The sequence below is a fragment of the Gracilinanus agilis genome, chromosome 3, assembly GCF_016433145.1.
Source record: "Gracilinanus agilis isolate LMUSP501 chromosome 3, AgileGrace, whole genome shotgun sequence".
NCBI classification, from domain to species: Eukaryota; Metazoa; Chordata; class Mammalia; order Didelphimorphia; family Didelphidae; genus Gracilinanus; species Gracilinanus agilis.
The window spans coordinates 653158982-653174573 of record NC_058132.1 but is presented as its reverse complement, the minus strand read 5'-3'; the positions used below and the strand labels follow the sequence as shown (position 1 = coordinate 653174573).

At 38.5% G+C, this 15592-nt stretch overlaps 1 protein-coding gene across 1 annotated transcript in view; it reads left to right on the top strand.

The window, feature by feature from the left end:
- The window catches only part of DHX36 (DEAH-box helicase 36), a gene marked incomplete at its 5' end in the record, with an annotated part of 56150 nt that extends 41637 nt beyond the window's left edge, over positions 1-14513 (top strand). Inside the window, 10 exons of the mRNA XM_044669527.1 lie at positions 1085-1202; positions 1711-1809; positions 2601-2774; positions 2940-3026; positions 3708-3791; positions 5271-5370; positions 5455-5545; positions 12347-12467; positions 13274-13426; positions 13833-14513. Of these exons, the coding sequence (XP_044525462.1) occupies positions 1085-1202; positions 1711-1809; positions 2601-2774; positions 2940-3026; positions 3708-3791; positions 5271-5370; positions 5455-5545; positions 12347-12467; positions 13274-13426; positions 13833-14018 (1213 nt within the window). The remainder of the gene's footprint in view (positions 1-1084; positions 1203-1710; positions 1810-2600; positions 2775-2939; positions 3027-3707; positions 3792-5270; positions 5371-5454; positions 5546-12346; positions 12468-13273; positions 13427-13832) is intronic.
- Between the last annotated feature and the right edge of the window lie 1079 nt (positions 14514-15592).

The following is a 15592-nucleotide window of genomic DNA, read 5'->3' as shown; positions in this document are numbered from 1 at the left end:
GACAATTTGTTATTTTGATTATGAGAATTTCTTAGAATTAAAAAATGCCTCTTCTTTCCCAGAATAGCTGGTTAAATTGTATAGGCTGTTTATCTTGAAGCATGATTTTCTTATCTCAGGAATTCTCCATTTTTATGATAAGTTTTATCTTTCAAAATTTCAAAACAAAAGCAAGCCAATAACAATATTTTAAATGAGAGATTGGTTAATGTTCTAAGGCCATGAGGTTGTATAAGGTAGTCTCACTTTGTTTTTGGAAACTCATGGCTGGGGCAGCTAGTTAGCACAATGGATAGAGCCTTAGGCCTGGAGTCAGATACGTCCCAGTTGTGTGACCCTGGGCAAGTCACTTGACCCCATTTGCCTAGTCCTTCCCTTTCTGTCTTAGAGTTGAATGGGATTTCAGAGAACAGCAAGTCCAGCCAAGAATCCCTGCTTCTGCTGACGACCCTGCAACAAAGCTGATGTCAGAGTTGGGGGGAACAAGAGGAAATAGAAAGATTCAAAAACAGAGAAAAAAATTAATCTCTGTTTCAGGGATGGGCAGTGGAGAGGCAAGGAGACATGCCAGGAGCAAATCATTGCAGAAACCAGCAACAACTTATTTTCAAAGTGTTTGCATGAATGCATGCATGTGTGTGTGTGTATTTTCTCCTGCTCAATTTTGCCAGAATTAGAAAGGTTTTGAGGGAGTAAACATTTATAGCATATTATATTCCAAACAGATGCTTACACTATCCTAGATTTTAATACAAATATGGACTTTTAAAATGGTGGCCAGGGAAGAGTTATCTAACACAGATGGTAAGCAGATAGGACATTTGGATGGTGTTTCTTTTTTAGCAAGATGTGGAAAAGTGGAGGTGGGGCAGTGGCCAGGGCTTGGGTCTTTTCTGGTTCTAGGAGGATACTGTGATGTGTAAAATGGGGTCTGCTAGATCTAAAGAGCTCTCACAAGTTATTTTAAGTGTTTCTTTGGAATAGTTGTCTTTTCCACTTTAAATATTTTAAGTCAAATAAATCTTACTGCCCATTGCTAAGAAACTATTGTTATACAGCTTCTTTTTTCAAATTCATTTTTTAGAGTTCAGCCAGGTCACTGTTACCATCTATATAATGGTCTTCGAGCCAGCCTTCTAGATGACTATCAGTTACCAGAAATTTTGAGGACACCATTAGAAGAACTTTGTTTACAGATAAAGGTAGATATCTTACATGAAATATTTTTTTTCCTGAAGGGTAGTTATTTTTGTTCTGAAATATGAAGGAAGATACTAAGTTACCCTTTTTCTAAATATATACAAAACAAAAAAATACCACCAAATGCATGCATCTTAATGAAAAACCTTTCCTTGGGCACATCATTGTAGTTTGAGGAAGCCAATTCATAAATGTTTACTAATCTGTCTTTAATAGAATATGTCATATTTTTTCTTTGTATCCATTAGTTCTTATTTTCAGCACCTTTTCTGAGTACTTAAACATTATTCTTGTACCATAATGTCATTCTCAAGTATTCATTTAAAGGTGGATGGTATAAGGTAGTACTTTATTCGCCTATAACTTCATGGAATAATAATTGTGTTTCCTGAATTTTCCAAGATGCATAAGTTCTTTAAAATCTGCTTTAATTTTAGTAGCTACTTACACTTAATTATTAACATTTTATTTATTTTTTATACACATGTAATAATTTGTTTTTTTCTCTAGATTTTAAGACTGGGTGGAATTGCTTATTTCCTAAGCAGGTTAATGGATCCACCATCTCATGATGCTGTTTTATTGTCTATAAATCACCTAATGGAATTGGTAAGCTTGATGCCTACTGCCATTTTCTAGCTTTAATTTCTGTCTTTAATAGGAATATTTGGTTCATTTAATAATCTTAACTTGTATATGCATTGGTAGACACTGATATGTAAAAATTGCTTAATTTTAGGGGTTTGGGGTTCAAATTCTACATCTCTTGTATGTATGAAAAGTATAATCTAGTCTTTATAATATTAAATTTTAATTATGTTCAACAGTTTATAACTTTTCATGTCAATACAATGTGAAGTTCTTCAATAAATCATCTTTTAAAAGATAAATACAAAATTATAGAAAATTCCAGAACCTCTTCACATTTTTGCTATTTCAAAGGCATTTGATTGATTGTTCTAGTTCTTCCTGATCAGGTATCGTTTTAGGTCATTTGTCACTCAAGTTCCATGGCTGGGCCAGTTGAGGATCAGGGCAAGGTGTCACACCACTACCATATATATTAAAGTCCTTATGCAGTTGTGTACCTCTAATTCTTTCAAGCTTTTAATAAGCCCCGGAGTAGGGGCTCTTTGGGATTAAGGCATTGTTCAAACCAGTGCCCTTTTTTTTTTTTTTAAACTTTCTGCCTTAGAATTGACACTTAAGTATTGATTTCAAGGCAGAAGAGTGATAATATAAAAAGCACTTTTTTAAAAATCAGAAAAATCAGTACCTACATTGAGGAATAATTTAATCACCTCCAGAAATATGTGTATATGTAAATGCCAAATAGTTTAACATATAGTGGTTACTTTAAAGTTTCTTTTCTCTTTTTTAATTAAATTTTGTTTTTACAGAATGCTTTGGATAAGCAAGAGGAACTGACCCCTCTTGGAGTCCATTTGGCACGATTGCCAGTTGAGCCACATATTGGAAAAATGATTCTCTTTGGGGCCCTTTTCTGCTGTTTGGATCCAGTGCTCACCATTGCGGCGAGTCTCAGCTTCAAAGACCCCTTTGTCATTCCACTGGTAAGAGAGAGCTTTCATCCAAAATGTGTGATCACTCACAAGGAGGTTAATGTTTGTGTTCATTAGGAGCAGCAGGGCCTGGAAAACAGTACTTTACACCAGCCTGCTGCTGGACGGAGCTGAAGAAGCAACTTCCACTTCTGTTTTCCTTTCTGTGGTTTTTAGGGCAAAGAGAAAGTAGCAGATGCAAGGAGAAAGGAATTGTCCAAGAACACGAAAAGTGACCACTTGACGGTTGTGAATGCTTTTGAGGTAAGATCCTTGAGTTGCTGCAGAGGAGCAGATGCCAAAGCCCTTGGGAGCAGCCAGTGATGGCCTTAGGCAGCAGAAACTGGTTTGTGAAGAGGCAGGCAGAGCTGGCCCAGAGTTTCAAACCATTCTTTACAAACCTGCAATTAAGTAAACCAAAATCTAATATGGAATAATGGGTGACAGTGTGATTTGGGGAAAGGAGCATCAAACTTGAGTCACAGGCCCCAAGTTCAGATCCTAGCCCTGCCTCATTTTACTTGTATGAGCTTGGGAAGGTCACCGACTGACCATCTCTGACCCTTGGTTTCTTTGTAAAATGAGCCATTGGAAAAGGTCTCTTAAAATCCATACCTTATAGACCCGTTATCTGAGAAGGCTGTAAGTCTTGTAGGTAATGCCTTTCCAATACAAAGAACAACTCTTAAGATTTGAAACTGGGTTTGACCAATTACCAGTCAGTATGAAGTTGAGTTTGTCTTGTTGATTACAGAAGAGCCACTCATTTATCGAAGTGTGGTACACGCATTGAATAATCCATATGTTCAGTTAGATCATTGTGTGCTTTCTATTGTTCCTGTGAGGAACTTAACCTATCTGTAAGTAGTAAGTAAACAGTTGTTGCTCTTTGAATTTACACCATCTCCCCTCCCCACTCTCCACCTTTTTTTCTCTGCTGCCAAGGGATGGGAAGAGGCGAGGAGGCGTGGTTTCCGGTTTGAAAAGGACTATTGTTGGGAGTATTTCCTCTCCTCAAACACACTTCAGGTATCAGTGCCTCTTTCATCTTTTAGCCTTAGATGTGCACTAGGAAGTCTGGGCTTGTCTGTGTTACCATAAAAAAGAGTATCAATCAGTGTTCTTACTTGTCATTTAAATTGCAGCATTTAGTCATGACATCTTGGGATCTTATAGTCTTACAGAGCTTCCTTGCTAGAAGGAACAAGCCTTTTTTTTTTTTTTTTTTTTTTTTTTAATAAACTCTTACTTTCTGCCTTAGAATCAATACTTATATTGATTCCAAGCCAGAAGAGGCCTAGGCAATGGGGTTTAAGTGACTTGCCCAGGGTCACATAACTGGGAAGTATCTGAAGTCAAATTTGAACCCAGGACCTCCTGACTCTAGGTCTGGCTCTCAATCTACTGAGCCACCCAGCTGCCTCCAGGAACAGGCCTTTTCAAATGTCCATCATGTCTTCATTTTATAAATTGATGTTTTGGTAGAGTAGGGTTTTATGAAGCCTGTCAGTTCTGCCACTAAACTTCTCTGTAGCAAGATTTTGATTGTACACAAACCACCCTAGCTTAGGGATGAGCAGATCAAAGCCTAAAAGAGGTTTTCTCAGTTGGTTCCTAAGAATTGAGAAGAATTGGTGCTCAGGCAAGACCAAAGATATCCGGAAAGGCCTGTAACTGACCCTCTTTGGCCTTATTTTACCCTTAGAGTCTGTGCCTTTGCCCATGCTGCCTCCTACTCAAAATCTTACCTCCCACATCATTGCTCATGCATCCACACTGTCCTTAAGGCTCATCACAAGTTCTTCTGCTTTTCATCACAGCACTTGGTGTTCCTTATACAATTATGTGTGATTTCTCTAGAGAGGGGCTTGATGTGGGTCATGTAGTACTTAAACCCAAGTTCTCTGAGAACAGGAACTAGATTGTGTTGAAGTTGTATCTACTTAGTACTGAAGCATGTTCATAAGTATTTGGATCAGTGAATTAAGGGTATTTAGTAAGAACCCTATCACAGAAGGACTACCATTGATGTCAGGATTCAGTAGGATATTAGCATTCCAGCTTAGAATGAAGAGACCCAGAGCCTCCCTCCTATTCCCCTCTTAGAAACAAGATAAGGAGAATCCTCAGCTTCAAGTCCCAGGTTGTAGTTTTTGAGGCTTGGAGCCTGGACTAACAAGGCTGGTCCTACCACCTCATATTACTTTTGAGGTGAAGCAGAAATCAAGGGTCGGTTTTAGAGTGTCCCAGGAAGCATCAGTCTGTAACTTCAAAGAGGTTGGGGATGGAAGCCTCAGTGAACCACAGCTGGGAAAGGAAGACATCTTCCTATGACCACTGGCCTAGTTGGTTTGGCCTTTCCTATGCATCAGACACTCAGCAAGCCTTTGTTGAATACTTATTCTATGCCGGTAGACCCTGTTTCAATCTCCACTGGCACCGCCTTTAATCGATTGCTCATTGTGTGCTTGAAAGTCTCTCTGCACTTTCCATTCCTTGCTTGTGTAGATGCTGCACAACATGAAGGGACAGTTTGCCGAGCACCTTCTTGCAGCTGGATTCGTGAGCAGCAAGAACCCCAAAGATCCCAAATCAAATATTAATTCAGGTAAGCATGAAGACAAAGCCTAATAAATAGCCAAGCAATATTTTCACTTGTATCTCATTTATCTCTATTGTTTGTTTATTGCAGATAATGAAAAGATAATTAAAGCTGTTATCTGTGCTGGCTTATATCCCAAAGTTGCTAAAATCCGGCCAAGTTTTAGTAAAAAAAGGAAAATGTAAGTATTTTAAGATTATGGCCTTTATTCTTTGCCACCCCCCCCCCACCTCCAAGTTCTTCATTATGCCATGGGTGGTAGCCTTTTTAAAATTGTATGATACCAGGCTCACTTTTCTGATAGTGCTTAACATTTTTTCTGACTTTGTCTTACCTGTATTACTCAGGGATATCACCCATTTCACAGAGAATGCAGGTCATCTGTAAGAAGCTAAAGAACGTGAAAGTTATGTTGGGAACAGCTAGCTGTTAGAGTGCCAGGCTTGGAGTTGGGAGGACATGGGTTCAAATATTTCCTAGCTTGTGACCCTAAAGGCAAATCACTTAGCCCTTATCCTTGCCTCTACCCACTCTTCTGTCATGATACTAAGGTGAAATGTTAGAGTTTAAAAAAAAAAGTTATGCTGACTCTGAAACAAATTCATGCTCCTTGGAACATCTGCCATTTGTTTTTATTTCTTCCTGCTCTTTTGGTATGGGTGATTAAAATTGTGCATTTATTTGATAAAAATGTCATCCGCTTTATTAGAAGACTTATTAGGGACACAGCTTTCTATACAAGATTCCAGAAAAGGTGCAAAGTGTACATTTTTAACAATTTTTAATTTTTTGTGCCATGTATCTGCATCCTGATTTGTCCAGAGCATAGTTCAGAGTCTTTGGCAGCTTCATTTATGATTTCTGTGCTTGTGCTTGCTGCCTATGGGCCCACTCTTTTAGGGTCTCTCTGGGAAAGAAAAACAAAACAGTAAAATTAATTCCTTCTTCCATTTCTTGGAATTGTCCTGAGTGGGCAAGCTCATTTAGAGAATATATTAATGCCCCAATCTATTTTTAATTTGCAGGAATGGCTGGTAGGGCATTGAGCACCTGGCTGAGAGTAAGGGTGCTCAATTCCTTCCTGATTCCTCCTGATTCCTCCTGAGTAAATGCTTCAGTGTCAACTCATGGTTTTGACTGAAATGTTGTTAGAAAGTTCGTAGCACATCAAAGGAACATGTATGCAGCTAGAACTGTAAAGATTTCTGTTGAATCTATAAATGACTTGCTGATTAGCCAGTTTTTTTCTTTGGTGTGGAAGTCAACTTAGTTCCATAAGCATAGCTCATTCATCTGAATTGAAAAAAAAAAATTCTGCAGATCAATATAGGGGAAAAGGGAATAGATGCCAAAAGGTAGGAAAGAAAGTGGTGGAAGTTAATTGAGTTGGTTCAGAGATTTTCCTACTCAGTAGTTGTGGACAGAGAAGTACAAGGGTTAAAATAATAAGGGTTTTGACAAAATAAGAGAGCAGCTTTTAATAATTTAAGTTTTAATGAGAATATAGTAGAGTTGTAAATTATTAATATTATCTCTTTAAGTCAGAGAAAAGAAAACTTCTAGCAGCTTTTTACAATTGACTATATATATACATATATATAATATGTGTGTGTGTGTGTGTGTGTGTGTGTGTGTGTGTGTGTGTGTGTGTCTAGAAAGATAGAAAAGAGGAAAGAGGGATTACTAAATAAACAACCACCACCTACAACCTAAAAACCCTTTCAAGGTTTAAGGCAAAAGCCTCCTTAGTAAAATCAGGCCCACCTTTATATAACTAAATGCCAACCCACACTACCAGCAACCACCCCCCCAACGACCAACTCATGACCAGCAGCCAACTTCCCCACAACTGCCAGCCCTGTCAGCAACTGACTCCTAACTGTCCTCACTGACAGCCTGCAACTGACACTGGCTCAGCAAGGGGCTCCCTAGTTCCTACTTCCTGTCATTGTGGGCTGGTTAATCCCTACACATCTCTATGTTAAGAAGACCTCCAGGTCCCCCATTAAATTCAAGAATTCCTTTTCATAGTCCTCCGTGTGATCCTTTGGGAAGCTAGTCTTTCCAATGGATCAGTTAAACCTATCTAGCTTATACTTCTAAAAATCTTCTAGTTAAAGGTGCCTATAATATTATACTAACTAATAGAAAAACTAAAATAATAATAATAATAAGGAAAAGGGAAATAAAAGAGAAAGAAAGCAAAACCAGTGGTAGGAAGGTGCACTGACAAAAAGCCAATTAGGGGGCGATCCCCTTTGGCATTGGCATAAGAAATTTACATTCATTAAATACATTCAACCCCCTTCAGTTCAATCAATACTTCCCACAGTTTACTTTAGATCTTCCGATGCAGTGTAGGTTTCTTTATGGCGTCTTCTTGTTTTTTTGTTTTTTTTTTATTTTAACCCTTGTACTTCGGTATATTGTCTCATAGGTGGAAGATTGGTAAGGGTGGGCCATGGGGGTCAAGTGACTTGCCCAGGGTCACACAGCTGGGAAGTGGCTGAGGCCGGGTTTGAACCTAGGACCTCCTGTCTCTAGGCCTGACTCTCACTCCACTGAGCTACCCAGCTGCCCCCTTTATGGCGTCTTCTTAAAACAGTTCTCTTTTCTTGATTCAGGGAATTAACATATCCTAAAATTACTCTCAAAAATTTCAAATCTTAGATTTACAAAATACAATTTCCAATTACAAATAATTGTAAATTACAATTACAAATAATATAATCCTAAGTCTTGGAATTTACAAAAAAATTATACTCTATGGAAAATAAGAACCTGGAGATATCAATTTAAATCTAAAGATATACATAAAAAAATATACAGTCTAACAGATAATACATAAAAAAGTATACAATCAGTCTCCCCTGAGGCGGGTATTGACCAACTCTTATAACACTTTGTAACACTTATCATTTACTTATTTTAACTTTTCTCTATAGTCCTATAAAAGTATAATAATAACCATTTCTAAACAGAAAACATTCCAGTACACATATTTAAAACAAAATACAAATCCTATAATATAATATATATACTTAACCACTGACTAAACTTATCCTATTGCAAAATCATGTGTTTCAAGTAGAAGGAAAAATCAGATATCCTAAAAATAAAAATTCCAGTATTCAATGTCAGTGAAAATAGTGCCCAGTTGTCTCTGTAGTTTAATCTTCAGTGCATGTGACACGATACATTCAATCAATTTCAGTGGAAGGTACTTGTTTTATGTGGGAGCAAAGGTCTTTTCTCCTGTTGGAGTGGTTAAAAATAACAGAAATAGACCTTTCCAGGCTGGCTGAGTTGCTCCTGTGCACTGGAAGTTCTTTATATATTTTTTATCTCCTGGGTTTAGATCATGAAGGGAATAGTCTATAGGTCCTGCTTGTACTACAGCTCCAGATTCTTCTTAATTAATTAATTAAGTTCTCTTAATTTCATTTGTAAATTCCATATATAGGAAGCAATAGAAGTATCTCCCCCTAGCAATGAAGTGTATGCAGGGGCAAAAGGCTTAGCCTGTATAGGAACTGCATTTGGATTATGGTTTACTCATCAACACCCATCTGTAGGCACCAGTATTTAAGAGGAAATCATAATATGTATTTCCAGCTTTCAGGGTTATATGAGGTTCATTACTATGTAGGGGAGAAAGGTCTGGGGTAACGTGTTAAGATATCAGTGTCTGGGAATCAAAGGCTTCATTCTGATTCCAGAGTACTTTCTCCCCTCTCCAACTTTCATAAAGGTCTTTGGTCATTTCTTGGAGGTTCCTTTTGTTGAGGGGGATTTCCACTCTGAGTATAGCATGGACAGGCCCCATTTTGGTTGTATTATTGTAAATTATCATTTGTCTCATTTGGATTAGTATTTCTAAATGCGTTTCTATTGTTGTTATTATTTCTAAAGTTGTTATACCCAGAGTTCCCGTTATTTCTAAAATTTATGTTATTGAGTATCTGGTTCCAATTTCTACAGTTTAATATTACATGACCCCTTTTTCCACATTAGTGTTTGATTTGTGTATTCTTGCAAAGAGGCTATGGCTACTGCTTGATTTGCTTTTTCTCTTTCAATTTCCTCCTTTAAACTTTTAATTTTTCTATTTAACATCTCTATTAAGTCACTGTTCTCCTCATCTTTCTTTTTATGGTTGTTAAATACATAAACTGCTACTCTCCTCAATTCTTCAAGGTCCATATTAACCCAATTTGAACAATTGATCTTAAATTAAAATAATCTCTGACTACTTTACAGCAGTTTTTCACAAACTGTCTCCTTATTTGTCTGACATCCCTTTCTCTGGCAAGATCCAGGTCTATATATCTACCTCCCAGTTCAATAAGTTGGGATGGATTTTCATTGGGGTTTTGTTTAAGATTTTCAAATTTTGTCCATGTACCAGGCCTATTCTGCAGAGCAAGCTCTCATTGTAGTTAATAATGCCTCTCTAGCCTGGCATAGTTTTGTGTTATCTTGATCGTTGTTGGGGTTCCACTTTGGGTCTTTCAGAGCCCAATGAACTGCTGTCCTTCCCTGAACCTGATGGACAAGAGAGACGATTTTATTTTCCTCTTTCTGTCAAAAAAGTTCAGAGCAAATTTTCAGTATTAATCCCTACAGCATCATATGTGTGAAAAATGCTCTCTAGCTTCTTAATAATCACAATTGGATCATCCTCAAAGGAAGAGATATTTTGCTTGAATCTCTCAATATCTTGGGGAGGTGAATGGTGTATGATGCCTTAGCAAAATTACTTCTCCACTCTTATCAAAGGGGAATAGGCCTGTAACTGAATTATTTTTGGTTTTTGCTTCTCATTTTTTTATTGAGTTGCCAAAAAACAAGTAATGGATATAGGTGGGGAAATAGGCCAAGTAGGAGGAATGAGTAGATTTAGAGAGAGTTAGAACAGAACAAGGAGGAGTTGAGGTGGTTTTAGTATGAGCAGAATTGCATGGAGTAGGACTGGACAGAGACTGAGTTGGCTCTAATGATGAGGGATTTCTCAAGCTTTTCTCGATGCTTCTTATATAAGTCTTGAGTTCCCCCAAACTCTCCTCCAGCTTCTTCTCAAGGTCACTTGAGTTATTTTCTAGTTTTTCAATGTGAGTATTTATTTCAGCTAACAAATTATCGTTTTGTTTTTTTCCTGAAGAAGAATAGGTAGAATGCCAGGCCTCCTATTGGTATAAGTACAGCTAGGAACAGTGCTATATAAAGCCCCTGTATAATATTCTGGTGGATAATAGGTCATTTTAGATAGACAAGAACCAGCATCACACCTTGAAGGGACAACTCAGAATCATAGTTAATCTAATTGTTAAATTTTGTTTGCAGTTCTACTTTCTTTCAGTAGATGGCTCTGTTTAACATAAAAGGATCAACAGCTGTAACAATTAACTTCTAGGAGCTTAACTTGGTGATAGTTTCAGGAAAAAGTAAGGAAAATAATTAGAAGGTTGTGGGTTTGAGGTCCCGCTGCCAATTGGGCACCAGTTAAATGCAAGGGTTAAAAATAGGGGTTTTGACAAAACAAGAGAGCAGCTTTTAATAATTTTAAGTTTTAATGAGAATATAGTAGAGTTGTAAATTAATATTATCTCTTTAAGCCAGAGAAAAGAAAACTTCTAGCAGCTTTTAACAATTAACAATATATATAATATAGAAAGATAGAAAAGAGGAAAGAGAGATTACTAATCTTATACCCTATAAATATACCTAAAATTCCTAATACTACCTAAAATTTCTAAAAACTTTACTCTGTCTTCAAGGACAGGTTCTTTTGCCTGGCCAGATCAGGCCTAATCTAACCTACTCTACCTAAATTGATTCACTAACTACCTATCTACTCTAATAAATAAATAGCCACCACCCACAACCTCCTTAAATGAGGTTTGCCTTTCAACTTCCAGTGTTTAACTCCCAGTCGCCCCTAGCCTCAGAGACAGACTCCTGCCCCTTCGAGAGGCAAAAGCCCCCTCAGTAAGCTCAGGCTCGCCTTTATATAACTATTAACACCAACCACAGCACCAGCAACCACCCCCCTAATGACCAACTCGCACCCAACAGCCAACTTCCCTGCAACTGCCAGCCCAAATTGTCCTCACTGACAGCCTGCAACTGACACTGGCTCAGCAGGGGGCTCCCCAGTTCCTACTTTTTGTCACTGTGGGCTGACTAATCCCTACACATCTCTATGGTAAGAGGACCTCCAGGTCCCACTTTTAATTAAAGAATTCCTTTTTACAGGCACATATTGAAGTTTAATATTTTTATGCAAGTAATAAAAAGGACATTGATGATGAAAACTGGGAAAATTTGTAGATCCATCTAAAATAAGCACTTTTGTAGGCTTTATGAGAGTTGACTACTCATTAAATTATTGTTTAGGGGAATTTCTTCATTGAACTCTACTAGAAATTTGAACTGCAACAGGAATTTCCTGTCATGAAGGACATTGACTCTGAAGATTTATTCTTTTTTACTGTACTTATTTTCCAGGAGGAATAAAGTGATCTCAATTATGTTCAGTTTGAATTAAAGCTTGGCTGCTTTTTGTGGTAGCCTTAGTAGGCATTTATTTTAAATAACATTTAATCTTGGAGTTAAGTGGGCTTCATTTAGGTTTAGTAGTGTAACGAGTGACTTGGATAAATTGTTCCTGTAAGGGGAGATGTTGCTAGTAGTACTACTATTTGGAACTATCAACTGCCTTTGTGGTTTCTAGAAAGAGTTAACCTAAATATGCCCAAATTATTTATACAGATAGAGAAAGCATTTAGGTTCTGATTCCGTGCCAGGCACATTGCTCTATGGATATGGGGAAATGCAAAGGTATTGAAGGGGGGAAATCTTTAAAAAGGATCTTTGGGCTCTCCCTAAGTTAAAAAGTAGGGAAGGGAGAAAGTCCCCCAGAAAGGAACTTTTTGACAAGTTATATTTAATTCTAGATGCCTCCCCCCTCTTTTTTTTGAAGGGTGAAAGTTTGCACCAAAACTGATGGAACAGTTAACATTCATCCCAAATCTGTTAATGTGGAAGAATCTGAGTTCCATTATAACTGGCTGATCTATCACCTGAAGATGAGAACAAGCAGCGTAAGTAAACTTGAAAATTGTTCTAGCCCTGCCTGCCCAGAGGAGGTTATATTAGTATATGTTGGACCATCACTTAGGATCGCTTTAAAATTTCCCACCAAATACCACTTGAGGTGAATAGCCATTTTCTCCTTAGAAAACTTTTTTTCCCTAGTTGTGTATGCCAGCCCTACCCTGGGAAGATTTGGTTTAGAGAGCTCACTTTCTGGCAGGGGGGATCTTTGTACAGATGCTCTAAAGGGCTCTGCCCCTCCTCAGCACCAGCCCCATGGAACCTCTTATTTAGTACTTGACCAATGTGCATTTTCAGTGTCAATTTGAGCTGACAGCGTTTTTAAAAACAGTTTTGTGTGCTCTTAAATTAGAATTGCTGTGGATTTCCAGCATGCATTCCAGAAGTCAGATGAACAAAGAAAGAGTGCTTATTAGAAATTTAAATATGAGATGTATTTTTAACATTCAGGGTTAGTGTCAATAAGGACTTCCCAAAAAAGTACAAACTGTGTGAATTTGTTTTTGTCAGACTTACATTCTTGACATCTATGAGCAGTTTGTTCATAGAAAGTCATACTGACCATGTTTTAAAATATTTTTAACTTGAATTAAAACAGCAACTCTCATGTCGATGGGAGATTTAATAGTGCAGATGCTTCTCTAGGAAATTTCTTCTGAATTTCCTTTGGCTTTATGGTCAGGCCTTTAGCCTGTCTGACTAATGTATCCATGAGACTAAAAACCCAACAAAAGGAACTTATTTTCTTTTGCAAAGAATTCAGTAATAGATTTGTTGTCTGGTCTTGTTGCAGATCTATCTGTATGACTGCACGGAGGTGTCTCCCTACTGCCTCTTGTTCTTTGGAGGTGACATTTCCATCCAGAAGGATAAAGATCAAGAGACTATTGCTGTGGATGAGTGGATCGTCTTCCAGTCTCCAGCAAGAATTGCCCATCTTGTTAAGGTGACTGCTAATGACTGCCTGTGGGAATTTCCAAACTAGTTCTTTCCTGAAGAGTTGACCCTTGAGATTTTGTTCTGCATTTCATCCTCAGTAATACTGACTAGTACCTTGTATGTTATAAGATGGGATGTCAGTGTTTGATTATTTTTTCTACTCTAATTTTTTTGTCATTCAAAGCTATAGATGAAAACAAAAGTTAGAACTTGTGTGTCTTAATGATGGCTTCTTAATCATTAACAATTTTCCTCCTATAACTTGTGAAATACTTCGTATTTGAGTATAATTTTTAGATATTCATTTAGTAAGATACTTTTAACAGTGTTTAGGAAGGAAATTGCTTTTTTACATTCACATTTGAGAGTACCTTCTGCCACTTCAGTGACCATGTGTAATTTTCCAATCCTAGGAGCTAAGAAAAGAACTTGATGCCCTTTTGCAAGAAAAGATTGAAAACCCTCATCCTGTGGATTGGAAAGAGACTCAATCCAGAGACTGTGCTGTGCTGTCCGCTATTCTAGACTTGATCAAAACTCAGGAAAATGGGACGCCCAGGAACTTTTCTCCACGATTCCAGGATGGATACTACAGTTGACAACTTTTCCGTGGCAGTCCAAAAGCATTTCAACCATTTTTTCTCACTCTTAGTTTGCTTTTTGACTAAGTGGTGAATCTTAGGGCTTGACTAATTCCCGTGCATCCTGTATGTAGATAGTGGTGGTGACCTCGAGTGCATGACTTCTAATGTTAGCTGTAGCTTTTATAAATATCCCACGGAATGCAGTACATTCTCTGATCACATCCATGTGTGTGTGCTAGTCATGTCTGAGCTTGGCTGGCACTCTTTTTAAAGTAAGACAGACAGATTGTGTACTGCTGAAAAAGAAATTTCTATTTCCTCTTCTGCCTCTCATTAACCATCATTGTGTATTGTGATCATAGAACCCGTAGAATTACAGTGGTTAGTCAGACGCAGGGTCAGTGAACATTTGAACGGTGCATCATCTTTTTTTACACAGCTTCCACTGGAAGGAATCGAATCCAAGTGTAATAGCACAGTGTTTAATAAAGTGTACAGTGGCGTAAAGCACACCTGCAATCGTCCTTCCCTCGCGCACTTTCCTCTTTCTTCCCGTCCCCCGAGCGACTGAAATAGGCCAAGACCTTGCTGGTACCTGGCGGTTCTGGGGGATTCCTCACCTCTGTAGGACTCCCAGCCAGGGCCCTACCGGACCAAAGTCGAATTTCTGCAGGGCAGGTTTCTATTTGAACTCGTGCCTCCTCTAGAAGTTCAGTTTAAGGCAAGACCCTTCACCAAGAGAGTACTTGGAGGAATAGTGAGTATTGAAGCTCACTTTAAGAAGTTCTGTGTGTAATCCCATTTATGATGGAGAATTTCTTCTGATTTGGCCCTAGAACTAATTTGTTGCCTTAGTATTTCTCCCCAGGGTTCTTTATAAGAAAGAGAGCTGGATTTTTAGTTGAAAAATTAAAAATTTTAAAACCAGCCTGACCTGCTGTACCTTCTTTGAGATGCAAGCACTGGTTTTGTTCTGTTACCATCACTTCTTGTCTTTGCTGGAATAAAGCAGATCCACGTGCAACCGTCTTCATTTTCCTTCTTCTGTCCCAACAGATCCACCCCAAACTTCCCAAACGACGCATGTATCTTCCTTCCTTGGTCACTTGTGTAACATCTAAAACTAAACACCACTACTAAGCGGTGTGACCTTGGGCAAGTCCCTTCACCCCCGCTGCCCAGGCCTGACCGCTCTTCTGCCTCGGAACTCACACTCAGTATCGATTCTAGAACAGAAGCGAAGGCTGTTGGTTTGTTTTTAATAAAATGAACGAAACGTGACAGACACCTTCGATCTCATCGCCCTATTTACATCGGATCGTCTAGCTTAGATCCAAATATGACTCAGGATGGAGCAAGGACTCGAACCCAGGCCCTCTGGGCCAAGGGTCATCCTGCTCTGCATGCCTCATGGGGCTTTTATTCAGGGAGCCAGGATTTCAGTCCATGATTCTGAGAAGCAGGTGCCAAGGTTTAGCCGTGGAGACCCTTCGGGCTCCCTTTGGCCTCCCTGCGCTTCCCGCCAGCCCAAGTCTGACCTGGAGTCTTCCCGCCTGCCCTGCCGTCATTCAGTGTGCCTGGCCTCGAGG